At 45.9% G+C, this 26,094-nt stretch overlaps 2 protein-coding genes across 8 annotated transcripts in view; one reads left to right on the top strand and one right to left on the bottom strand.

Annotated features, from left to right (window-relative positions):
• CIC (capicua transcriptional repressor) overlaps positions 1–13,812 on the top strand; it is a 275,907-nt gene extending 262,095 nt beyond the window's left edge. For all 5 annotated transcript variants that reach the window (XM_029576644.1, XM_029576645.1, XM_029576646.1 and 2 more), the window contains 3 exons: positions 9,161–9,292; positions 9,522–9,653; positions 9,888–13,812. In XM_029576644.1, coding sequence (XP_029432504.1) covers positions 9,161–9,292; positions 9,522–9,653; positions 9,888–10,267 — 644 coding nt within the window. In that variant the 3' untranslated portion in view covers positions 10,268–13,812. The remainder of the gene's footprint in view (positions 1–9,160; positions 9,293–9,521; positions 9,654–9,887) is intronic.
• Positions 13,813–14,029: 217 nt separating this feature from the next.
• Positions 14,030–26,094, bottom strand: part of PAFAH1B3 (platelet activating factor acetylhydrolase 1b catalytic subunit 3) — a 52,600-nt gene continuing 40,535 nt past the window's right edge. For all 3 annotated transcript variants that reach the window (XM_029576652.1, XM_029576651.1, XM_029576650.1), the window contains exons 4-6: positions 14,930–15,046; positions 14,534–14,656; positions 14,030–14,451 (exon numbers count right to left, since the gene is read on the bottom strand). In XM_029576652.1, the coding sequence (XP_029432512.1) occupies positions 14,173–14,451; positions 14,534–14,656; positions 14,930–15,046 (519 nt within the window). In that variant the 3' untranslated portion in view covers positions 14,030–14,172. The remainder of the gene's footprint in view (positions 14,452–14,533; positions 14,657–14,929; positions 15,047–26,094) is intronic.

Here is a 26,094-nt window from a genome sequence, read left to right as displayed (position 1 = left end):
CCTAGTCCTTCTATTATTTGAAAGTGAAAATAACCGAGTCACATTACTCGTTCAAGACCTCTCATGATCTTAAAGACCTCTATCATATCCCCCCTCAGCTGTCTCTTCTCCAAGCTGAACAGCCCTAATCTCTTCAGCCTTTCCTCATAGGGAAGCTGTTCCATCCCCTTTATCATTTTGGTTGCCCTTCTCTGTACCTTCTCCATCGCAACTATATCTTTATTGAGATGCGGTGACCAGAATTGTACACAGTATTCAAGGTGTGGTCTCACCATGGAGCGATATAGAGGCATTATGACATTTACCGTTCTATTAACCATTCCCTTCCTAATAATTCCTAACATTCTATTTGCTTTTTTGACTGCTGCAGCATACTGAGCTGACGATTTTAAAGTATTATCCACTATGATGCCTAGATCTTTTTCCTGGGTGGTAGCTCCTAATATGGAACCTAACATCGTGTAACTACAGTAACGGTTATTTTTCCCTATATGCAACACCTTGCACTTGTCCACATTAAATTTCATCTGCCATTTGGATGCCTCCACACAGAGACCTGCCATTTGGATGTCTCCACACAGAGACCTGCTTCAACAAGGGCCGATCCTCCATGAGGATCCAGCTCTATTCTCTCTTACGGCCTGGCCCTTGATAGGGCTTGCCTGAGAAAGAGCAGATACTCGGGGGCTGTAATCGACACCCTACTCCGAGCACGCAAGTTCTGCACATCTTTAACGTACATAAGGATTTGGAGAGTATTCGAAGCCTGGTGCGAACACGACATCATACCACGCTCAGTCAAAGTTCCTGCGATCTTGGAATTCCTACAGAACGGGCTACAGAAGGGTCTGTCCCTCAACTCCATCAAGGTACAGGTGGCCGCATTGTCATGCTACGGCACCAAGAGCGAGAGCGGCAGCATCGCCCCTCACCCGGACGTTTCACGCTTCCTGAAAGGAGTCAAACACATCCGCCCACCCCTAAAGTGGCCGGTACCTCTTTGGAATCTCAACCTGGTCCTGGAATTTCTAGCAGGAGCCTCCTTCAGGCCCCTCTGCGGACTGTCTCTCTGACTATTAACTTTGAAGACAGCATTCCTGCCGGCAGTTTGTTCAGCCCACCACATTTCAGAGCTACAAGGCTCACCCCGAGAACCATCCAGCTACGCACGGTCCCTTCGTTCCTTCCCAACATGGTGTCACACTTCCATCTTAATCAAACCATCTCGCTACCATCGCCGGATGAGTTTAAGAATTCGGAAGAAGCTCGTAGTCTAGGCCACCTCAACATCGGCAGACTCCTATCCAGATACCTGGAAACGTCTGAACCCGCATGAAAAACAGACCACCTATTCGTCCTTCACAGCGGGAAGAAACAAGGGGAAGCGGCCTCGCGGGCAACCATAGCCCACTGGATCAAGGAAGTCATCAAGGCGGCCTACGTAGAAGCAGGCAAGCCGCCGCCTCTACAAGTAAATACTGTAATTACTTAAATATTCATTAAGTTATTATTATTAAGTTATTAAGTAATTATCCCCTTATAAATCTTTACTCACCACCGTTCCTCTTTTTTCTCTCTCCCAGTTATCTTACCCCTGTTTTTTGTAATTGCTTCCCCTTGCACCAGTTTAGTTCTACTGTTCTATGCACCCCTTGTTTCTATGTAAACCAGCATGATGTGACTTGTTCATGAATGCCGGTATATAAAAAAACCTAAATAAAATAAATAAATAAATACAAGTCGAGGCCCAATCTACTAGAGCCCAGGCAGTGTCCTGGGTAGAAACCAGAATGTCGTCACCCGCCGAGATTTGCAGGGCGGCGAAATGGTCCTCCATCCACACCTCCAGGTTCTACCGCCTGGATGTTCAGGCGCGGGAGGACACGGCGTTTGCAAGGGCAGTACTAAATGGGTCACGGGCAGCCTCCCACCCTGTTCGGGAGTAGCTTTTCTACATCCCATTGGTCCTGAGTCCATCTGCTACACGCTAGGAAATGGAGAAATTACTTACCTGATAATTTCGTTTTCCTTAGTGTAGACAGATGGACTCAGCATCCCACCCTTGGCTGTCGTTACTCATGAAATTTTGAATGATACAAGGGTAAGCCATGCTTCTCTTCACTTTGGACACCCATCCTACCAGGTGTCAATGCTTTCCAGTTGAGGGCACTGGCGGTCTCCAGCTATAGCCAATTCAACCAGATCAAGTTAATAAAGTTATAAAGTTTAACCAAGTTATGAAGTTATTCATGTTAATCAAATTAGTCAGTCACATATTCCACAATGCTTTTTGAGGAGAATACTGAAGAGCTGCAATTCCTGCAGGGGTATATGTACTAGGGCTGACGTCAGATTGAAATCTGATCAGTCTCCAACTGCTATCAGGAGTACACTATACCCATTGGTCCTGAGTCCATCTGTCTATACTAAGGAAAACAAAATTATCAGGTAAGTAATTTCTCCATTCTTGAACGTGCGCCTTCTGAAGAGCTCCACACTCTTCCACATAAGCACAAACACCAATCTAATTCTCTAAGGCAGAGCTTTCCAAAGTGTGTGTCGCAACACTTTAGTGTGTCGCCTGCAGTGTGCCGGTGTGTCGCGCAAGCCCGGTGCACGTGACATACGGGCAAGTGGGAGCCAATGTGGCCACAGGTGGACTTCATCCCACTGGTGGCTGAGCAGTGAAGTTTCGCTGGACTGGGCTGGGCTGTGTGCCGGAGAGATACAGCAGGAAGATCGGCAGGGCCGTGGTGGAGCTCACGTCACCACGGCCCGAAGAAAAAGATCACGTCTAAACGTGCAGGTGCTCTGCTTCCTTCCAGTCCACGCGGCCCCGGAAGAAAAATGTTGCCGGAGCCGCACGGGCAGGAAGGAGGAGGAGCATCTGCCACGTGCAGAAGAGGAGCAGCGTTGTTGCAGCGGGCTGAGAAGAGGAGGAGGCCCGGTAGCAGGTCCCCACCACGGATCGGCCCGAGAAGATCAGGGCCACCGCTGCCGCTGATCAACCGAGAAGATCAGGGCCGCTGCAGAGCCCTTCTTGCAGCGACCCGTGAAGAGGAGGCCCAGAGGTAAGAGAGAGGCAGAGGACCCGTAGAGTGCGTGTATGAGATGAGTTTAGAGATTTTGTGCATGTATGAGATGAGTTGAGAGATTGTGTGTGGGAGTGAGGACCTGAATGTTTGCAGAGACAGCATGTGAGAGCCTGTGTGTGTGTGTGAGAGAGACAGCATGTGACAGTGAGACCCTGTGTGTATGAATGATTGTATGAGAGAGAGCATGTGACAGTGAGAGCCTGTGCTTGAGCAAGACAGCATGTGGGAGTGAGAGAGAGCCTGGGTGTGTGAGAGTCAGACAGCATGTGCAAGAGAGAATGTGTATGAATGATTGTATGAGAGAGAGCATGTGACAGTGAGAGCCTGTGTGTGTGTGAAAGAGAGAGAAAGCATGTGAGAATGAGAACCTGACTGTATGTTTGAGGGAAGAAGATAGATGGAGAAAAAAGAAATAGAAAAAAAAGACAATATGAAAGGAATTTCGCCAAAAAATAAGAAAGGGGAGGTGGAACAAAAAAGCCTGTGACCAACTGATTAGAAAACTAAGATCAGACAGCAAAGGTAAAAAAAAATAAAAATTACTTTTTACTGATTGGCACATGTAATCTTTGGTAATGTGCAAGAGTAGCACTTTCTCTATGCGGATCTCACAATGTACGAGATCAACATGGAAGAAGTGGAAACCCACGGGGCCTGCACAGAGGAGACAGCAGAATGGGCTTCAATGCCAAAAGCAGCAATCAGCGCCTCCTCAGAACCATGCGGCATCAGTGACAGTGGCAGCAGAGGAATGAGAGAGGCTCCGAGGATGCTGGCAAAAGAAAGAGAGAGGGTCTGCCTTTAGTGTGCATGTGTATGAATGGGAGTCTGCCTGGGGGTGTATGTGTGAATGCATGGGTGCCTGCCTGAGGGTGTGTCTGTGTATGAGAATGTATGGGTGTCTTCCTGGGGTTTGTATGTGTGAGAATAGGTGCCTGCCTGTGTGTGGTGTATGTGTGTGTGTGTGAGAATGAATTGGTGCCTGCCTGGGGGTGTGTGTGTGTGAGAATGAATTGGTGCCTGCCTGGGGGTCTGTGTGTGTGAGAATGAATTGGTGCCTGCCTGGGGGTCTGTTTGTGTGAGAATGAATGTGTGCATGCCTGGGGGATGGTGAGGGAGTGGTGTGAAAATGAATGGGAGCCTGCCTGGGGGTCAGTTTCAGTGTGTGAGAATGACTGGGAGTTTGCCTGGGTGTGTGTGTTTGTGTGAGAATGATTGGGAACTTGCCTGGGTGTGTGTGTTTGTGTGTATGTGAGGGAGCCAGAGAGAGTGAGAGCATGAGTGTGAGAAAATCCAGGGGATAAGAGTTTGTGTGGGGGGTGTGTGTGGAGGGGGAGAGAGTGTCTTAGAGCCTGAGAGTGTGTCAGTGTCTGTGAGAGCGAGAGGTTATGGTGGGTATAAGAGCATGATTGTGTATGTATGTGACAGTGTATGTGTGAGAGAGAATGGACATGTGAGTATGTGTGAGAGAGAGAGGATAACCTCCTAATCCTTGACAATATCAGGGTGACTGGAAATCAAGAGCTCTCACGTATGGACAGCAGGGGCTTTTTAAAATCCTTATTAGTTTTAATTATTGGGTGTTATTTGATATATATGCTGTTTTTAAATATTTTATTGGTGTTTGGGAAATTGTAAAAAATGTATATGATTTTAATTAATAGAAATTGTATTTATCAGTAGTTTTAAAATATTCTTTTATTAGTATGGTTTTACTATTATAACTGATGCTTTATGTTTCTTGATTTTATTTGTTTTATGAGGAATGTTGGTTCTGTTTTTCCATTGTTAATACACAGAGTCTGGCTTCTTGGGGTTTCCATTTCAGTTTTTGTCTAATTTGCGCTACTTTATTTTGTATTCTGTATTTGTTGAGAGTCTGTCTCTGCTCTGTGTGTGTGACCATGATGAGAGATTCTGCTAGCATAGGGATCTAGCAATCTGGTTTGTTTTGTTTCCTCAGTTGGTGGTGTATTGGTATTCTAGGACCTAGTGTAATATTTACCTTTGCTTTTTCACAGGTAGGATTATTGTTGTTTGAGTCCTTGGTGTTATTACTGTTATGTTACGATGGGATTGCCGTATAGATTTTGAGTGTCTTTTTTGCGGGGTTTTGTGTTAGTTCACAATGTGCCTGGCAGTGGAAGGTATTTGTGCTGCTATTACTGTGAGGTGACACCAGAATTTGAAAATATCTTTTAGTATGATGAGCTGTAAGGGAAACATCCACGCTCCATTGTTTGGGGGAATTTCAGTGGATGCTCAGAGTTACAGAACTGGAGGTGCAGGATTTATATTGACATTCTGTCCCTTCCTATATATTCCAGACTTCACTCTCATAGCCATATAGAATTAGTTGAATGAGGCTATCAAATAATTATATAGTGTGAAACTGGCCAGCTTTTTAAAATTACGCAGAAGACCCTTTGGACTTTTTTTTATTAACACCAAATATTAAAACGCTGTGTTCATCCCATCAAGCTCATATATCTCATTAAAGAGGTAAATTGAATAGCACAATAACTTTGTTTTATTATTGTTACTCATAAATTATAACAATAACAATCTTGGAATATTATATATTTTTAATATAAATGAAAGGTTTTCACAAGATAGGTTGTGTCGTGAAACATTTTATTATGTATATATTTAAGGAAACATACATAAACTGTCGAAATATATTTCGTTCGTTTAACCTTTAACCTCTGGTTTGCTAGTAGACTGAATTACTGTGTCCAGAAATTATGTTTGTCTAAAAAGTGTGTCACTAACATGAAAAGTTTGGAAAGCTCTGCTCTAAGGAGCTGGCTGAAAAAATAAAGACAAAAAGAACAGCGTTCAAGAAGTATAAAGGATTCCAAAAAAGAACACAGCCATTGCAGCTCCACTGGACTCCCTCGACAGAGCATGCATCAGAGCCTTCTCGCTTCTGCCCTCAATTGAATGTTTCCAGAGGGGTCCATTTAAACAGTCTCCCTGCATCCAGTGGGAGTAACTACAAGGTCGCCATTTGAACATAATGGCGCTTGGTGCTCAACTGACCGTTTGCATTGCGAGTGACTATAATGGCGTAGTGGTATAACACTTCCCAATGGAAGCAAATAGAACTGTGCCGTGGGACTCATCTTCCCGCATTCAGGGGCCGATTTAATAAGGTGTGCATGCCTCTACGCCTGTTTTCCTGCTCAAAGCCTTAGATGGGTATGTAATAAGGGTTTTGTGCGTGGGGAAAAAAGTGTGTATAAACATGCTTACAGACCCACTTTTTTTCTGTGCGAGTGCATTCTAATGGCATGCAAAGGAGGTGATTATTTATGGATAATACAGGGAGCCACGTAGCAGGGAGATTGGGTTTCGGCTGTTTTATTAATGCAGATTTTTAGTTCCTGGGTCAGGGCAGAAGGTAAGTGAAAGTCTTTCTGTGGAGACCATTTTTTTTTTTAATGCTTTTCTGGGTCAGCCAAGCGGCAGAGAGAAGGCAGCTTCTCAAAAAGGCAGAATTGCCGCTTTGCATTTCACACTGCTGGTCAGATTCTGATTATGAAGGGATTAGCTATTGTTCTACCCACCTTCACATCAACTTCTGCACCATTAATTTATTTGTTTTTGTGGAAAAAGAAAGGCTTTTGCCCTGAGAATCAATCGCAGGCATCACTTGTTGATGAGTGTCCACACGTGTTACTTCATAGGGCTATTAGCGCATGTTACTGCATGTATTGTGTGTTTGGTAGGTGTGGATTTTATGAGTGTATCTAATTAGCGGCTGTTATTGCATCCTGCACTTTGGCTGGTTTTTGCTGTGCGCGTAAAAAAAATATGTGCAGAAAAATCAGTGTGGATTTTAGCATGGGTCTTGGTATAGTCTGCCTCACCAAGGGCTGATATAAGACACCATAGTGCTGCGAGATAAGAACTTAAAAGGAAACCCAGCTACCTCTCTCTTCCTCCTTGGACCCAGCAGCCTGTACCACAAGAGAAGCAACTGCTGCAAGTCCCTGCTTGAACCGTCTGATGCTTCAGGCTTCCTCCATAAATCCACCCTCTGGTGTAGTTTTTTTTTCCTGCAAACATCACTAAACTGCACCAAGCAAACATTAAGTAAATAAATACTTCCCTGCCAACTGGCTTCAGGAACCAGAGCACAGTCCCCCAGAAGAAAAGAATGAGGGAACCAGCTTCACTGGTTTTCAGACCTTATTTTCTTTAATGGGTGTAAGCATACCACCCAACCCTCCCCACCCCCACTCCCACTAGTCCTAATTCAAGACTTAGCACCCTTGGGAATAGAACTTCATCTGCAGCATCAGACTGCAGGATTTTGCACCTCTACCTTCTGCTGAAGACTGAGAAATACTGAGGGCCTGCAGCTTGTACGCTATCTTATGTAGCAAGGTGTCAGTAAAGCTTTTCTTCTGTCTCCCTCTGCTGGTAGAGATTAAAAATCATGTGTCTGTGCTGATCTGGGGTATGTATAGGAATATGCTGTGTGTGTTCTGCATCTAGAGGCTGGTTGCATGTCTGGGATAAGCAATGTTGAATCTATCTATACCTTGGATCCTTCCAGGAACTTGTGACCTGGATTGGCCACTATTGGAGACAGGATGCTGGGCTTGATGGACCCTTTGTCTGACCCACTATGGCAAAACTTATGTTCTTATGTCTTGTAATGCCTTAGCGCAAAGGTGGCCTACTCCTGTCCTCAAGAGTCACAAACAGGCCAGGTTTTCAGGATATCCACAATGATATGCATAAGAGAGATGTGCATGCACTGCCACCATTATATGCAATCTATCTTGTGCATGTTCATTGTGGATATCCTTAAAACCTGACCTGTGGCTCTCAAGGACCGGAGTTGGTCACCCTTGTCTTAGGCTCCAACCTTCACACCCACTCAGGGTTAACCCTGTAAATACTGATGAGGCTACTGCCATGCATTTCTCAGACATCCCGTCCCCCCCCCCAATACCTCTGGACATATTCCTGCCTCCCAACTGGCTTTTCACTTGTCTCTGGGCAAGTATCCTTCCCTGGATATTTATTGGTGGTTGGATATTTATTGGTGGTTTCTAGGGACACTGACCCCCACGAAACAGGGTTTGCAAGGTTCCCAATTAGGTATACCTGTTTTTCTATTTTATGTGTTAGGTTTGTGACCAGCTTAGAAGTAAAAAGGGGTGGGATATAAGCATTTAAAACAAAATAAAGGATCAGTGCTGGGGGGGGAGGGGAGGTAAATAATTAAGAGGACACACGACGACTAAAAGGCAAACTGTTTGTTTATAACGCAGTCACGGGATAGCAACATGATATGTTAATGTCACATTTCAAGTGTTCCCACGTGCAGTCCCATCACTGCTATTCTCGTTGGAATGTATTCTTGCTTGAATGTCTTGTTTACATGTTCCTTCTTCATGTATGACTTTATATTATGGGCCTTATCTTGTTGCACTTCTTGCTTGTTGTATGAAAAATTTCAGAAATAAATATATTAAAATAAATAAAAATAACATCTACAGACCAAACGCAAAGAAATACTTCTGCGAGTCACTGATCAGATACAGGGCTAACAAACTAAAATGTTTAAGAAAAAGGAGGAATAGGGAATGTGAAAAATACAATCAAAATGGGTCTGGTTGGGTGTGCTTCAATGAACAGAGATTTCTGGCAAAGTTGTGACACTGGCTTCCTGCCCAATAACATTGAATACACTCAGAATATTACAATATCGTGGGGAAGGGCAGGAAATGCCTCTATTTTGAGTCAGTGAAGCAAGTTTAACCTCTTCATTTCTAGCTGATATAAAGAAGAGCCTCCTAGCTGTCAGAAATTACAGGACACTGCAAAAGTCTGGATGTCACTTGCATGGTAACAAATATTTACAAGGGAAGGAAGTTGTCACTGGGGAAGATACAGTTCCTAGGACAAAAAACAGGGAATGGAGCAGGCACATAAAACCCCCATTTGCTATACCCCTTTTCTTCTAAATAGAAACTGTTGGAAATTATGAAACTGCCCTTGTGCTTTTTCATCTTCACCCCATTAACTCTGTCTCTCACAATCTACAGACCTGGATTCTTCAACAGAGGATCCCATCTCTCCAAAGCGCAAGATGCGTCGACGTTCCAGCTGCAGCTCAGAACCCAACACCCCAAAAAGTGCCAAGTGTGAGGGGGAAATCTTCACATTTGACAAGACAGGTAAGGGGGTTGAAGTTGGGGATACTGTCACTGATGAACGCAACACTACAGCATCCAGCCTAAAGTTTGGGAAGCAGAAGTGGATGGGGGGGGGGGGGTATGTATGTGTGACTCTGACCTGGGTTGACCGCAGCTCAAGGACTAGGGGTGAGAACTGCTGAGCGTGATGTTTCTTTAGTAATGGAGGATGACATGATTACAGCTTGGACCTCTGGTGTTTTTCCTGCAGGAGCTGAGAATGAGGATATGTTGGCTGAGTTGGACTTTGAGAAAGTACCATATTCTTCGCTACGCCGAACCCTTGACCAGCGAAGGGCACTAGTCATGCAGCTGTTCCAGGAGCATGGCTTCTTCCCATCAGGTGAGGAGCTGTTTTCCTCTGCCACTGGAAGGGGATGCCTTGTATCACATGCTTGTTACTCTAGCCACTCCTAGGTGAAGAGTTTCTACCTATTAGCTAAAGAACACTGTCCTAGAGGGAAGGGACTAATAGTGTGTAGCATGTTGGAAGGTGGGAGTGAGACATAGGAGGCATAGCCATAGCAGGCAAGATGAGGGTAAGGAAAAATACTGAGATGATCTTTTTGTCTTGCAGCCCAGGCCACAGCAACCTTTCAAGCTCGCTACTCTGATATTTTCCCTACCAAGGTTTGCCTACAGCTGAAGATCCGGGAGGTGCGGCAGAAGATTATGCAGGCTGCTACGCCAACAGAGCAGCCCACATTTGCAACAGCTGTAGGTCCATCCTCCAACAGTGGGGAGCAGCAGGCAATGGGCTGTGTAACTACTTCCGTGCAGGGGGTGGTAGGAAGCCCGGAAGCACTCTTACCAGAAATGCAGCCACCCCTGCACCTTGCTGCCATGCCGGACTCCTTGCAGAGGCGGGTTAGTGAGCCCCCAGAGACAGGCTGGGAAAGTCACCGTGAATTGCCACTGGCAGGGGGTAGCACAGCCACCACCTCCAGCAACAGATGAAGCGCTGAGCACTTGAGCTAAGAACCTAGACTAGAAGCACTGCATTGTGGGAGAGCTAAGGGGGTGCCTTGTCAGGTCTTCTGGATGGGGCCCTGTCCATTCTCTGCTCCTGTCCAGATGTTCTGGCCCTGGAAGAACAGGCTGGGAGGTGCTAGGAGCAGCAAGATACAATCTCACCCCGGCAGACTGAAACTGTAAAGGTTGGGAAGACAGGAGGAAACTGCTTCCCTTACTCCCAACTAGCTGCCTGTGAGAGACTCGCAATGTTCCCATCAAACCAAAAAGTAATGCCAGGCACAGGGAGGGTGGGGTGGCAAATGCACAGGCTTTGATGGATGGCACAAGATAATCATTCCAGAACCACAGTGGATCTTCCCCCTCCTTTAGCCACCTCCCTTCCCCCACTTGTCCCATGTGGGGGAAGTGGCTGTAAAGTTCTTGATTTCTTTTAATAATGTTAAGTATTTTGAGGATGTCTTTGCTTATGTATCTGTTTAGTGAAAGTGGGTGAGACCAGGCCTGTATGTAATCTCTTTCACTGATACAACACATCCAGGTGGATTTGGAGTAGGTCAGAGGCGGGTATTTTACTGTCTGCAGGATAGGTGATAGTGCAGATGGAGGAGAGTAGGAAGATAATCTCAGCAGCTGTTAGAAGCCATGGAATTGTCCTCTGTCATTAAGAATCATCCTTCCTGCTTTGGAGTCTAAATACATCTTAGGGCCACATTCAGCCCCCTGACTAGCAAACCAAACATTTCTGCTTGGAGGGGAAAGGAAATGCAGAATCTGGCCGTGTATACCCTTAACAGTGGTAAGCCTGCATCCAGACTCAGCTTTATAGTAAGCTGCAACATGGGATGTTCCTCACCACAAACTATGTCTGGAAATATTTTTGTTAACCAGTAGTAATAGGAAGAGAGGTGAGAGCCCAGAGGCATGCAGGCAGGTTTAGCATTTTCTAGGGGTGGAATAAATAGTGATCGCTCCTCAAGTAACAGCAACCACAGAAAACAAATAAGTAGAAAAAAAAAGTATAAAGATTTTATAAAGCATTTGTTGTAAGCTGATTGAAATAGTATTGGAGAGAGTGGCTATTTTTAAATATTGTGATGTGTTCATGAATTTTTTTTTTTTTTAAATGAAGGGTCCTTTTACAGGATCATTTTATTGCCTTAATAGAAGTTGGGGCTGTTAAGCTCTGGAAGGGAAAGGAATCATAGGGGCAATTCTTCCCCCCCCAAAGCAAAGAAGCTGCTTGCCTGAATGGGGGATGGACTGCAGTGTGTGTATCTTCTTATATGGAGAAAGCACAGGCTGCTGCTTTGGTTTTCCCTCTAGGATTAAATTAGAGAAGATTCTCTACTTTGCTTTTACAGGGATTGCTATAGGTCTGCATGGGCAATGCTGTGTACTGGTCTCAATGCTGGATTAGGAGGATGCTTCAGGGTAACTAAGCTGTGTTGATGGAACTAGGAGTAGTGGGACTTGGTACTAGAACAGCAGAGGCTAAGGTAGGTGTGCAATGCTTTTACAAACCTGTACAGGGGCTAGTCCTATTCTCTTCAAGTTACCTTTATGTCCACCTAAGCTTGCCCCACGGAGAAGGTATGAATACTGCATAATCTGCTGAAGAATAGACTCAGGAAGGAGATTCTTAAAAACAGGGGCTGCCCCTGTAATAATACCTATCTGGAGCAAAAATAAGCATAAGAATGATCTGAAAGTGAGCAAGCTAGGAATAAAGCCTAAAGCGAGAGTGCTACGGTATGATGCAGGTCTCACTGTTATGCAACATTGTCTCTTCTCTGTACCTGAGGAAGATGGGAGGGAGGGCTAAGACAATTTACAGGTTCTATCCACCATCTCATCTTTGTGGACAAAACATATTTAACCAATCCTCATTCTTCAAGGAAACAGGAAAGACTAGAATCTTGAAGGACAGTGGAGAAAGTATTTGTGGCATAAAAATAAATATTTTCTTAATTCCCTTTTAGTTGCAGTAGGGGATGGGGTGCTGTGCTCCAGAGGGCAGCAGGAATCTAATCCTTCCACATGTATTTCCTTCACCTATGCTTACTTTTCTCAGTGAAGGGGTTGGTTACCCCACACACAGGTTCAGCTGACATATGTTTGAAACATGGGAGCAGTAGTGCCAATTGTCAACCATAGCTATTACCTAATGTATGTATTCAACATTAGGCTTTACCTTTTAAAAAGATGAAAATCTTTTTTTGCATGGGCTACTACAGTTAGGAAAAGCTCACTTTTTGTATTCTACAGTACAAGGGGCATTTGATTTTAAATTTCAATTTCCTAGTGCATCCCCTAGCCTCCTATCACCCCAAGTGTGTGAATGAATATTAAAAAAAAATAATAATAATTCTATATTACTGTTGCCTCTTAGGCCTCAAACTCAGTCAGAACAAGTACTGGGATAAACAGAATTGCCAGACTGGGTCAGATCAAGGTCCATCAAGCCCAGTATCCTATCTCCTATAGTGGCCAGTCTGGGTCACACATACCCAGCCAATGCCTGTTGCTCATGGCCAGGCATAGCAATAGCTTTCTTTACTGGACCTGGCACCATTACTCTTCCTTTGCAACACTCTGGGGCTTTTCCCCCTATTTTAAATCCACCCTTGGCTTACTTTAATCTAGTTACTGTAGTAATGGGGCTGGGCTCCTTCTGGCATCCACCAGAATGCCAACTTTCTGGCCCCAGGGGCTGTGAATGTTACCTTTGAAGTATCTACAGCTAACCCAAGGAGCAAACTATACAAGCTGGCAATCAAAGTGTTTAAGAAATGTACTACTGGTGCACATAAGCTTGAAACCTTGATGACTGAGTGGCATTACTCACATTTCAAACTTGTGTGAATTCCACCTTTAGGGTGGTAGTAGGGGTTGACGAGATCCAAGTCTATCTTTCTGTACATTACTGAAGGGGAAGAGCAGTGGCTTAGCCCAAGAGACTTGAAATCCCACCCTGTCACCTGCTACAGCTTCAGGTGTAGGGGAGCAGGCCTTAATGTAGGAGAAAGACCTCTAGCCACTCATGTTACTGAGAGTTTGCAGAAATAAGCTGCAAGGGAGGCTTTAAATTCATCTTTCCCCATAAATTTAAGGCAAGAACTGCCTCATGGGTCTGGAAGCAGTGAGAAGAAATTGTCCTTCTGGTATACATGGCAACATGAACAGCCAACTTTTCTTACAGCAACGTTCAGGTCAGGATGGTAATAAGTGCACATTTAGGTAATTAACAAGGAAACAAAAGCAGCAGCCCCTAAGAGCACTGGGTGCTGAAGCTGCAATGCAGCTCTTCCTCCCCTCCACCAGCGGCTCTCCCTCTTCACCTGTGTATATTTTCCTTCCACCTGCAGGTTTTTTTTTTAGGCTTTGTGTTTGTTTTTAAAAAGATCATGATGGACTAGCTACAATGTTCTGATTCAGACTGAACAAAACATGTTGACCATGTGCAATATTTCTTACTGTAAAAAAGCTACAAAATATATTAAAGTTGTTTAACACAGTCTCTTGCAGTACATATGTATTGGTGCTGAGAGAAGATCTTATTTAGTCTCATACATAGATCTCCCATTTAAAGGAAAAAGGAACAGAATCACCACTTTAGCTTCAGTTCTGGATCATGGAAAGTAACAGGAGTAGACAGATGGAACTGCAGCGTGGTAGTCTTAAAACCCCCAGCTTGCAAGCTTCTGGATGATCTTACTACGCCAATTAACAAAAGACAAACTGGAATGGACTGACCACCCTTTATTACTGAACATACACATTGTACACAGACTGCAAGGCAGCAAAAAGTGGCAGGAGATGTGATCATGCAATGTGCTTTGGTGACCTCTGCTTGGAATCTGTCTCTTAAGCACTGAGGCAGTGCTATATCAAGAGGCTGCATTAGGTGTGTGGGGGGTGGAATCCTCCAGTAGGTGCAACAGTAGCTCATGGATGGGTTTGCAGACACGGGAGTAGCCATGGCGGGTGAGATGAAGGTAGTCATACATGTCATGATGACTGATGGTGCCGTCTGAATGCACAAAGCCTGGGTCGACATCCAGGAACTGAGCCCGGGGCAACATGGGGAGGGACGAGGTCAGGATCTCATTCACCTTCTTGTTTCGCTCCCGCAGTGGATTGGGATCCTTGCCCCTGGGAAGCAAACCCTGGGAAACCAAGAATACACATGGAAATCCTGCTGTGGCAAAGCACTGGGGAGAGAGCAGCTAAAGCAGTAGGGCTACTCACCAGCACCACAACTTGGGCTTGTGGCTGTCTCCGATTTATCAATTGAATTATGGCTTCAATTCCACTGGCTATCTGCTCTGCAGTGTGGCCATGGTTATTGGTACCAACCCACAGGACTATAATCTGTGAAGAGAGGAGTGCTTTCAGCAGTGCTTAGACATACCAAGTTAGCACAGAGCCAAAAAGCCATTTTCAGCAGAGTTTAGCAGTTTTACCCAGTCTCCAGCGCACATTCATTTCATTTCCACAAAATGACCCTATCATCTGGCATAGTGCCTGGTGGCAGGGAAAAATGAGGTGAAATAAAGCAATGAGTAAACAAAGATTAGAGATGCCTGTTCAGAATATGCAGCTAATATCCCACAATTAGTGGATTGTTGGTATTATTCCTTTCACCTTTGGTTTGATATGATCCAATTCTCCGTTTTCCAGCCTCCACAGTACATGGTGTGTAGCATCTCCACCAATTCCAAAACTTAAAGCATGAAGTGGAGAAAACAGCTCCCGCCAGATCTGTATATCAAGACATGACATAACATAAGTATACTACTCAATCAACTCAGAGGAATTCGGCAAAACATCATGCCCACACTTTATTATTCAAATAATTTTTAAACATTTACATCATCACTACTATGCGACCACAATACCTTCCTACATTTAAAAAATAAATAAATAAATAAAATAAAATCACCACACCTCATTCATGCATTACCCTTCATTCATACCACTCATACCTTCCATACCACATATCTCTTAAAACATGATCACAGAAACTTAACATTGCTGCTTTTCCATACTAATGACCCAGGTGATACCTCACCACATACATATAATCTATACAATTAACACTGTAATATAATCACATGACCCTCACATTACACAATAAAACTTGGTTCAAGTAAATGTACATCTATTTTCTATAATTGATGCTTCCATTTAAACCATATACATATTCCAATCTGCTGCATTTGATGTTTATATAGTTATATATGCATATTAATATTGTCATTGAACATATTTATGTCCCTCCTATGTGTATCCACTTCCAACAAGAGCCTCGTTTCACCCTCAGAACAGGGCTTCTTCAGGGAACTACAGTGCTTGTATATATCAAACTTTCATCATAAGATATATTCCTTCATATTATTCATGGATCAGCAATGGATTTTCATACATGTATTTTTGTGTTGTACGTGGTCTATTCCATAGCAGTGATGTCTATAAATGACAACGAATAACGCACAACCACTTAACTCATCTTCCTATAGCATAAGTATAATCATACAAGTCCTTCCCCTGTTACTCTACCAGTTCCTAGCAGCTCTCCACATCACTACAGAAATTCATTAAGAATGAACAAGTTCATCAATATTGCGATATAACACTATTTGCCTTATCGCCCTACTAAACCAGTTCAGGACACACGAGGTTTATGCCACCCTGCCAGCATATGAAGACAGAAGGAGAAATTACTACTTACCTGATAATTTCCTTTTCTTTAGTAAAGGGTAGGTCAGTCCCAGCAAGTGGGTCATGCACCTCTGCCAGCAGATGGAGACAGAGCAAAAGAAGGAACATTTTCCTAGTGTGTAGCAGATGGACAAAGCAGTCAGAGTAATGTCGGACAACGCCACAACAGTGGCCTACATCAACCAGCAGGGGGGAACCAGGAGCCAACAGGTGTCCCTAGAAGTAGACCCCCTGATGGCGTGGGCAGAAGCAAACCTCCAGGAGATCTCCGCCGTCCACATCGCCGGGAAAGACAACATCACGACAGACTTCCTCAGCAGGGAAAGTCTAGACCCAGGAGAATGGAGGCTGTCGTCCGCAGCCTTCCAATTGATAGTGAATCGGTGGGGGACACCGGACATTGACCTTCTGGCAAACAGATCCAATGCCCAAGTATCCAGATACTTCAGCCGCAGGCGGGAACCGCAGTCCCAAGGGATCGATGCCCTGGTACAGACCTGGCCACCGGGGACTCTACTATATGCCTTCCCACTGGGGCCCCCATTGGGCGCGATCATTCACAAGGTACAGCTACACAAGGGACTAGTTTCTTCTGGTGGCTCCGGATTGGCCAAGAAGACCCTGGTACACAGACATGAGAAGACTGCTGGCAGGGAACCCTCTACCCTTGCCCTCACACAGGGACCTGCTACAACAAGGTCCGATCCTCCACAAGGACCCAGCTCAATTCTCTTATGGTCTGGCCATTGAGAGGGCCCGCCTGAGAAAGAGCGGATACTCGGGGGCAGTAATAGACACTCTCCGACGAGCAAGCAAGTTCTCCACATCGTTAACATACATAAGGATCTGGAGAGTATTTGAGGCCTGGTGCGAAGACCACAACATCAAGCCACGCTCATTTAAAGTTCCCGTGATCCTGGAATTCTTACAGAATGGACTACAGAAGGGCCTGTCCCTCAACTCCATCAAGGTACAAGTGGCCGCATTGTCATGCTACGGCTCCAAGAGTGAGGGCGACAGCATAGCTTCTCACCCGGACGTGTCACGCTTCCTGAAAGGAGTCAAACACATTCGCCCACCACTAAAATGGCCGGTACCTCTGTGGAATCTCAATCTCGTCCTGGACTTCCTAGCGGGAACCGCCTTCAGACCCATCCAAGGCCTGTCCCTCCACCTATTAACCTTAAAGATTGTGTTCTTGCTGGCAGTGTGTTCAGCCCACCGAATCTCAGAACTACAAGCACTGTCCTGCCATGAGCCGTTCCTCAGGCTCACCCCGGGGTCCATCCAACTACGCATGGTTCCCTCCTTCCTCCCCAAAGTGGTCTCACACTTCCACCTCAACCAGGCCATCTTGCTACCAACGACGGATGGCTTGAAGAATTCGGAAGAAGCCCGTAGTCTGTCATCTCAATATCGGCAGACTCCTTCTCTGAAGTTGAATCGCACCCAGAGTCATACAGAGAAAAAGATCATGGTAGGAAAGAGCCTGCAGCTCAGACCAGACGTGCTGAACAGATTGCTACCAGAAAAACTGTCTTCAAGGTAAGCAGCCACAAGGAAAGAGTACGTAATGGCCGAAAGGTTGGACCTGCCAAAAACTTGAGAACCAAGTTAAGGTCCCACAGAGACATGGGATGCTGCAATGAGGGGCGAAAATACTTAACTGCCTACAGAAAATGGGACATGTCAGCCCTCCATGGACTCTTCCTCTATAACAAGCCAGGACTGCAACTTGAACCTTCAAGGTGTTGAGGGCCAAATCCTTAAGCAAGCAGTCTTGTAAAAATTCCAGAATCAACAAATAAACCACCTTGAGTGGCAAGTATCTCGCTCAGAACACCAAGCCTCAAACACCCTCCAAAACACCAATATAGGCTAGAGAAATAGAAAATTTCCAGGCCCAAAGAAGAATAGAAATTAATGCAGGTGAAAAACCCTGCTTCACCAACCGAGCTCTTTCAATGTCCAAACTGTAAGACAGAATCGACCTGGATTCTCATGCAGAATGCGCCCCTGATGTAATAGATCCATCTGAGACAATGACCTGAGAGAACTGCCTACCAGAAGTCTCTGGAAATCAACATACCATGGCCTTTGAGCCCAATCCTAAGCCACTAAAAGGACGGCACTGACGATGTGAAATCTTCTGGACCAGACTGCCCAGAGTGGAAATGCATGGAGAAGGGCACCGCGTGGCCACTCCTGAACAAGAGCATTGATGCCCATCACTTTTGGGTCCCGTCTACAACTGAAGAAGTGTGGAACCTTTGCGTTGAATGTCACCAACAGGTCTAGATCTAGTAAGCCCCAGCAGTTCACCAGGAGCAAAAAGGCCTTGTCCGCCAGTTCCCATTCTCCTGGGTCCAAGTTTCTCCTGCTAAGAAAATTGGCTCCAATATCGTCCTTTCCTGCCAAGTAAGAAGTGGATATGCTTAGGAGATGCTTCTCCATCTACACCATGAGCGCATCTATCTCCTCTGATACCTGTTGACTCTTGGTTCCACCCTGATGATTATTGATTTAAGCCACCATTGTCACATTGTCTGACATTATCCGGACTGCCCCAACCTCTAGCTGCTTGACAAACCTGTGCTCAGCCCTCCTTGGCTGTCAGCAGGAACAGGTCCCGGCTACTGGGGAGAGAAGAGGGCTAAAGCCTTCACCACCGAGCCTCTCGCAGCCTGCAGCACTTACCTGCTAATGTTTGTTCCTGTAGTACCAACGGATCAGTCCTGACTCCTGGGTTTATTCATCCCTGCCAGCAGATGGAGACAGAAAAGCCTCGCTGACACTGCTTGATAAGCCCTGGTGCCACCTGCAGTAGTTCAATATTAATCTGTACCCAAGCTGAAAACATTATATGCAAGAAAATTGAATTAAAAACTTGTCAAAAAACTTGAAAAAATTCATAAGTTATGAACAACTAAGAATAGAAGTATGCTGAAATGATTATAGCTGAGCAGAAGACTCTCCCCCCTCCAACACGGGTGGGTTCTGGACTGATCCGTTGGTACTACAGGAATGAAAATTAGCAGGTAAGAACCAATTTTCTTTTCCCTGTACATACCTGGATCAGTCCAGACTCCTGGGATGTACCAAAGTCCCACTTGCAACCTTCACCAAAAGACCGGGAATCAGAAAATCCCAAATCCAATTGGTAATGCCTTGCAAAGGTATGCAGAGATTTCCAAGTTGCTGCCCTGCCAATCTCTTGCGGAGACACCAACTGAGCCTCCACCCATGAAGCAGCCTGAGCCTGTGTCGAGTGGGCCTGCAAACCCTCAGGGACTTGATGGCCCTTGAGAATATATGCCGACCCAACAGCCTCCTTAAGCCACTTGGCAATAGTTGTTTTGGAGGCATGGGTACCCTTCTTTGATCCGCTCCATAGAACAAAAAGCAAAGCAAGGCCCTGCGGACATCCAACAGCTTAAGCTCCCAAGCATGCTGCATAGAATCATCCAACTCTGTAAACGCTGGGAGCTTGATAGTTTGATTAACATGAAAGGCAGAGACCACCTTTGGGACAAAAGAAGGAACCGTTCGTAACGTGATTCCAGAATCAGATATTTGAAGAAACGGGTCCCTACACGACAAGGCCTGCAATTCAGAAATCCTCCTGGCAGAACATATGGCCACCAAGAACACAACCTTGAGAGTCAAATCCTTAAGGGTCGCATTGTGATGCATTGTCCTTTCGCACTGAGGATATCTCCCCAAGGCCTACTGCCCAGGAGGGAAGGGTTAGGTCGGCCGTCATAGTTGGTGATTCGATTATTAGGAATGTAGATAGCTGGGTGGCGGGTGGGCGTGAGGATCGCCTGGTAACATGCCTACCTGGTGCGAAGGTGGCGGACCTCACGCGTCACCTAGATAGGATTTTAGACAGTGCTGGGGAGGAGCCGGCTGTCGTGGTACACGTGGGCACCAACGACATAGGAAAATGTGGGAGGGAGGTTCTGGAAGCCAAATTTAGGCTCTTAGGTAGAAAGATTAAATCCAGAACCTCCAGGGTAGCATTCTCTGAAATGCTCCCTGTTCCACGCGCAGGTCACCAGAGGCAGGCAGAGCTCCGGAGTCTCAATGCGTGGATGAGACGATGGTGCAAGGAAGAGGGATTCAGTTTTGTTAGGAACTGGGGAACCTTTTGGGGAAGGGGGAGTCTCTTCCGAAGGGATGGGCTCCACCTTAACCAGGGTGGAACCAGACTGCTGGCGCAAACCTTTAAAAAGGAGATAGAGCAGCTTTTAAACTAGAACAAAGGGGAAAGCCGACAGTCGCTCAGCAGCGCATGGTTCGGAGAGATGTATCTTTAAAGGATACTAATGATGCATTAGAATTAGGGCATCCCGACAGTGAGGTTCCAATAATTAGAAAAGTAGTCCAAGTGCCTGTAACTAAAAACTCACCTGAGCTAAAAAATTGTAACTTATCCCTATCAATTAAAAAGCAGAATAAAAATACAATCAAAAAACAAACTTTGAAATGTTTGTATGCTAATGCCAGAAGTCTAAGAAGTAAGATGGGAGAACTAGAATGTATAGCAGTAAATGATGACATAGACTTAATTGGCATCTCAGAGACATGGTGGAAAGAGGACAACCAATGGGACAGTGCTATACCGGGGTACAAATTATATCGCAATGACAGAGAGGAGCAGTCGGGAGGAGGTGTGGCGCTTTATGTCCGGGATGGCATAGAGTCCAACAGGATAAACATCCTGCATGAGACTAAATACAAAATTGAATCTTTATGGGTAGAAATCCCTTGTGTATCAGGGAAGACTACAGTGATAGGGGTATACTACCGTCCACCTGGTCAAGATGGTGAGATGGACAGTGAAATGCTAAGAGAAATTAGGGAAGCTAACCAAATTGGTAGTGCAGTAATAATGGGAGACTTCAATTACCCCAATATAGACTGGGTAAATGTATCATCGGGTCACGCTAGAGAGATAACGTTCCTGGATGGAATAAATGATAGCTTTATGGAGCAATTGGTTCAGGAACCGACGAGAGAGGGAGCAATTTTAGATCTAATTCTCAGTGGAGCACAGGACTTGGTGAGAGAGGTAACGGTGGTGGGGCCACTTGGCAATAGTGATCATAATATGATCAAATTTGATTTAATGACTGGAAAAGGAACAGTGTGCAAATCCAAGGCTCTCGTGCTAAACTTTCAAAAGGGAAACTTTGATAAAATGAGAAAAATTGTTAGAAAAAAACTGAAAGGAGCAGCTACAAAAGTAAAAAATGTCCAAGAGGCGTGGTCATTGTTAAAAATACCATTCTAGAAGCACAGTCCAGATGTATTCCACACATTAAGAAAGGTGGAAAGAAGGCAAAACGATTACCGGCATGGTTAAAAGGGGAGGTGAAAGAAGCTATTTTAGCCAAAAGATCTTCATTCAAAAATTGGAAGAAGGATCCAACAGAAGAAAATAGGATAAAGCATAAACATTGGCAAGTTAAATGTAAGACATTGATAAGACAGGCTAAGAGAGAATTTGAAAAGAAGTTGGCTGTAGAGGCAAAAACTCACAGTAAAAACTTTTTTAAATATATCCGAAGCAGAAAGCCTGTGAGGGAGTCAGTTGGACCGTTAGATGATCGAGGGGTTAAAGGGGCACTTAGAGAAGATAAGGCCATCGCGGAAAGATTAAATGATTTCTTTGCTTCGGTGTTTACTGAAGAGGATGTTGGGGAGGTACCCGTAATGGAGAAGGTTTTCATGGGTAATGATTCAGATGGACTGAATCAAATCACGGTGAACCTAGAAGATGTGGTAGGCCTGATTGACAAACTGAAGAGTAGTAAATCACCTGGACCGGATGGTATACACCCCAGAGTTCTGAAGGAACTAAAAAATGAAATTTCAGACCTATTAGTAAAAATTTGTAACTTATCATTAAAATCATCCATTGTACCTGAAGACTGGAGGATAGCAAATGTAACCCCAATATTTAAAAAGGGCTCCAGGGGCGATCCGGGAAACTACAGACCGGTTAGCCTGACTTCAGTGCCAGGAAAAATAGTGGAAAGTGTTCTAAACATCAAAATCACAGAACATATAGAAAGACATGGTTTAATGGAACAAAGTCAGCATGGCTTTACCCAGGGCAAGTCTTGCCTCACAAATCTGCTTCACTTTTTTGAAGGAGTTAATAAACATGTGAATAAAGGTGAACCGGTAGATATAGTATACTTGGATTTTCAGAAGGCGTTTGACAAAGTTCCTCATGAGAGGCTTCTAGGAAAAGTAAAAAGTCATGGGATAGGTGGCGATGTCCTTTCGTGGATTGCAAACTGGCTAAAAGACAGGAAACAGAGAGTAGGATTAAATGGGCAATTTTCTCAGTGGAAGGGAGTGGACAGTGGAGTACCTCAGGGTTCTGTGTTGGGACCCTTACTGTTCAATATATTTATAAATGATCTGGAAAGAAATACGACGAGTGAGATAATCAAATTTGCAGATGACACAAAATTGTGCAGAGTAGTTAAATCACAAGCAGATTGTGATAAATTGCAGGAAGACCTTGTGAGACTGGAAAATTGGGCATCCAAATGGCAGATGAAATTTAATGTGGATAAGTGCAAGGTGATGCATATAGGGAAAAATAACCCATGCTATAATTACACGATGTTGGGTTCCATATTAGGTGCTACAACCCAAGAAAGAGATCTAGGTGTCATAGTGGATAACACATTGAAATAGTCGGTTCAGTGTGCTGCGGCAGTCAAAAAAGCAAACAGAATGTTGGGAATTATTAGAAAAGGAATGATGAATAAAACGGAAAATGTCATAATGCCTCTGTATTGCTCCATGGTGAGACCGCACCTTGAATACTGTGTACAATTCTGGTCGCCACATCTCAAAAAAGATATAATTGCGATGGAGAAGGTACAGAGAAGGGCTACCAAAATGATAAGGGGAATGGAACAACTCCCCTATGAGGAAAGACTAAAGAGGTTAGGACTTTTCAGCTTGGAGAAGAGACGACTGAGGGGGGATATGATAGAGGTGTTTAAAATCATGAGAGGTCTAGAACGGGTAGATGTGAATCGGTTATTTACTCTTTCGGATAGTAGAAGGACTAGGGGACACTCCATGAAGTTAGCATGGGGCACATTTAAAACTAATCGGAGAAAGTTCTTTTTTACTCAACGCACAATTAAACTCTGGAATTTGTTGCCAGAGAATGTGGTTCGTGCAGTTAGTATAGCTGTGTTTAAAAAAGGATTGGATAAGTTCTTGGAGGAGAAGTCCATTACCTGCTATTAAGTTCACTTAGAGAATAGCCACTGCCATTAGCAATGGTTAAATGGAATAGACTTAGTTTTTGGGTACTTGCCAGGTTCTTATGGCCTGGATTGGCCACTGTTGGAAACAGGATGCTGGGCTTGATGGACCCTTGGTCTGACCCAGTATGGCATTTTCTTATGTTCTTATGAAAGCTGGGGACCCGTAGGTGTCGATTGACTGACTTGAGGTCCAGGACGGGCCTGAAGGTGCCCTCCTTCTTGGGTACTATGAAATAAATGGAATAATGCCCAGAAGTTACCTCTTCCGCAGGTACTGGGATTATGGCTTTTAGGGCCAGGAGCCTCTGTAAGGTCACTTCTAGTGCCACTGTCTTGAGTGGCGAACAAGGAGATTCCACAAACTTGTTCGGCGGAAGCCGAAAGAAATCCAGGTAATATCCTTCCCGGATGATGGCGAGGACCCACTGGTCCGAAGTGATCTCGACCCACCTGCGGTAGAAGAGGGTTAGCCTGCCCCCTATGGCTGCTACCCTCGGATGGGTCGGCTGATTGTCATTGTGGGTTATGGCCGGGGCCAGAACCCGGGCCGGTTCTCTTCTTGGTGTGCTTAGCCCGAAAGGGCTGATTCCTGGCCTGAGAACGAGGTGCTTGATAGCGAGACCTGTAAGGGTTGAAGCGCTGCGAGTTTCTACCTCTGGATGGTCTGGAAACGGGACGCTGGCTCCTCCTTGACCTGTCTTCTGGTAGACGGGGTAACGGAGAGGCACCCCATTTAGTAGCCCAATTCTCAAGGTCGCTGCCGAACAGTAGGGAACCCTTAAAGGGCATTCTTGTGAGTCGAGTCTTGGAGGACGAGTCGGCCGCCCAATTGCGTAGCCAAAGCTGTCTTCTGGCTGCCACTGAGGAGGACACTCCCTTGGCTGCCGTACGGACGAAGTCGGAGGCTGCGTCTGTGAGAAATGCGAGAGCAGATTCCATGTCTTCTCCCGGGGTGTTGTTTCTTGCCTGTGATAAACAGGAGCGTGTCACCATGGTGCAGCAAGTCGCGATACGAAGAGACATGGCTGTTACCTCAAAGGCTTGTTTCAGAATGGTGTCCATGCGGTCATGCGAATCCTTGAGCGCCACTCCCCCCTCCACCAGAATGGTGGTGCGTTTCACGATTGCATTAATTATGGGGTCTACCCTGGGGCACGCCAGCAATTCCTTGGATGTTGGATCTAGAGGGTACATGCCAGACAAGGCCCGACCCCCTTTGAATGAGGCCTCTGGTGCCTTCCATTCCAGCTCGATTAGCTGCTGTGCTGCTTGTAGGAGGGGAAAGTGGTGAGCCGTTTGGCGCAGGCCCTCTAGCAGAGGGTTCTGTACGGGGACCCCTGTGGGGTCCTTGCCCGGAATGGCCAGCTCCGATAAGCATTGTGAGACCAGGCCCGGCAGATCTTCTCTCCGAAAGAAGCGTCTCATGGTCCGATATGGTTCTATCTCCGAGGGAAGTTCGTTCTCCTCGGGGGGCTCCTCACTTACCTGTGAATAATCTGAATCCCCATGATTGGGGCTGTCGGGTGGTGAGTGGCTGCGCCTAGGTCTCGAGGGTCCAGGGGCCGGATCAACCGGGATGGAAAGATCCATCTGAGGAGCAGACTGCATCTGGACAAAGGCGTGGATCCCCTTGAATAATTCCACCCAGGAAAGCGAAGCCAGATCTGGCCGCAGCGATACCAGGTCTCTCGGATTCCCTGGCTGCTTGCTGCGGCCTGCGAAGTCCGGTGTGGTCCCCGATGAACCACTGGGCTGGGACCGGTCTTGTCCTGGAGGTGCCATGGCTTCCTCACATTGGGCACAAAGTGAGTCTGCTTCCTCGCTCTGTATGGCTCTAAGGTTGCATGCTGAGCAGAGGCTTAGAACGTTCATGCCTGATTCTGGGGGTCTGGCTCTGCGGACGCAGAGGCATTCTTATGCTCCATTTGCCTTAAATGCGGTGTCGTCCTACGATGTGCGCCTAACACGGGCGCTCAACAGCATGCGCCTAAAGCGGGCGTCTTAGAAACAGTGCTCCTATAAACGGGCGCCTATAACGCGCGTCTTATAAACAGTGCGCCTATAATGGGCGCCTTATAAACGGGCGTCTTAGCATATGTGTGCATATCCTAGTAGGGCGTGCTAACGCTATCGCGTGCGCTAACAACGTGCGCCTATCGCGTGCGCTAACAACGTGCGCCTAGCAAGCAAAAGCGCTTAATTAGAAAAGAGAAGTAGGCAGGCAAAAATGGCGACCTCCCAGGCGGGCAGCCCATAGGCAGGCACAATAAGTCCACACTTCCTCAGAAACCAAGTAAAGATGTACGCCTTACCTTGTCTTCGGCGCTTCCCGGCTGCGACCCGGGCGGTCTCCGGCTGCGGGGGGAGAGGGGAATACCTTCACCGCCACGCTTAAGGAAGTGCACCTGCTGCCTCTAGGTCGCGCCCGAACCGCTCGGGGGCCAAGTCCATGCCGGGACCGAGGCTGCCTCTAGGCCACGCCCAAACCGCTCGGGGGCCAAGCCGCGCCCGAGCCCTTCTCACTCGGGGGCTGGGTCCGTGCCGCGAACCGGCCAGCAGACCGAGGCTCCTACCTCCGAGGGACCACGGAAGTCAGCTCGGGAAACTCAACTGGGTGAGTGACCGCCTGGTATCACCACAGGAGTGCGGGGCTCGTCTTCAGTAGATTTCTTCTAAGAATTTAGTCGATAGAATTTGGAAACACGCTCAGCGAGCGTGGGTAGCTCCAAACTGCTTTGGAGACGGAAATTACTGAATTGCTTCACTTCCTGTGGGGGTATATGT

Source organism: Rhinatrema bivittatum, chromosome 14, assembly GCF_901001135.1.
Source record: "Rhinatrema bivittatum chromosome 14, aRhiBiv1.1, whole genome shotgun sequence".
Classification (NCBI taxonomy): domain Eukaryota; kingdom Metazoa; phylum Chordata; class Amphibia; order Gymnophiona; family Rhinatrematidae; genus Rhinatrema; species Rhinatrema bivittatum.
Note: the sequence above shows the minus strand (reverse complement) of the source record. Positions and strands in the feature narration are given on the sequence as shown.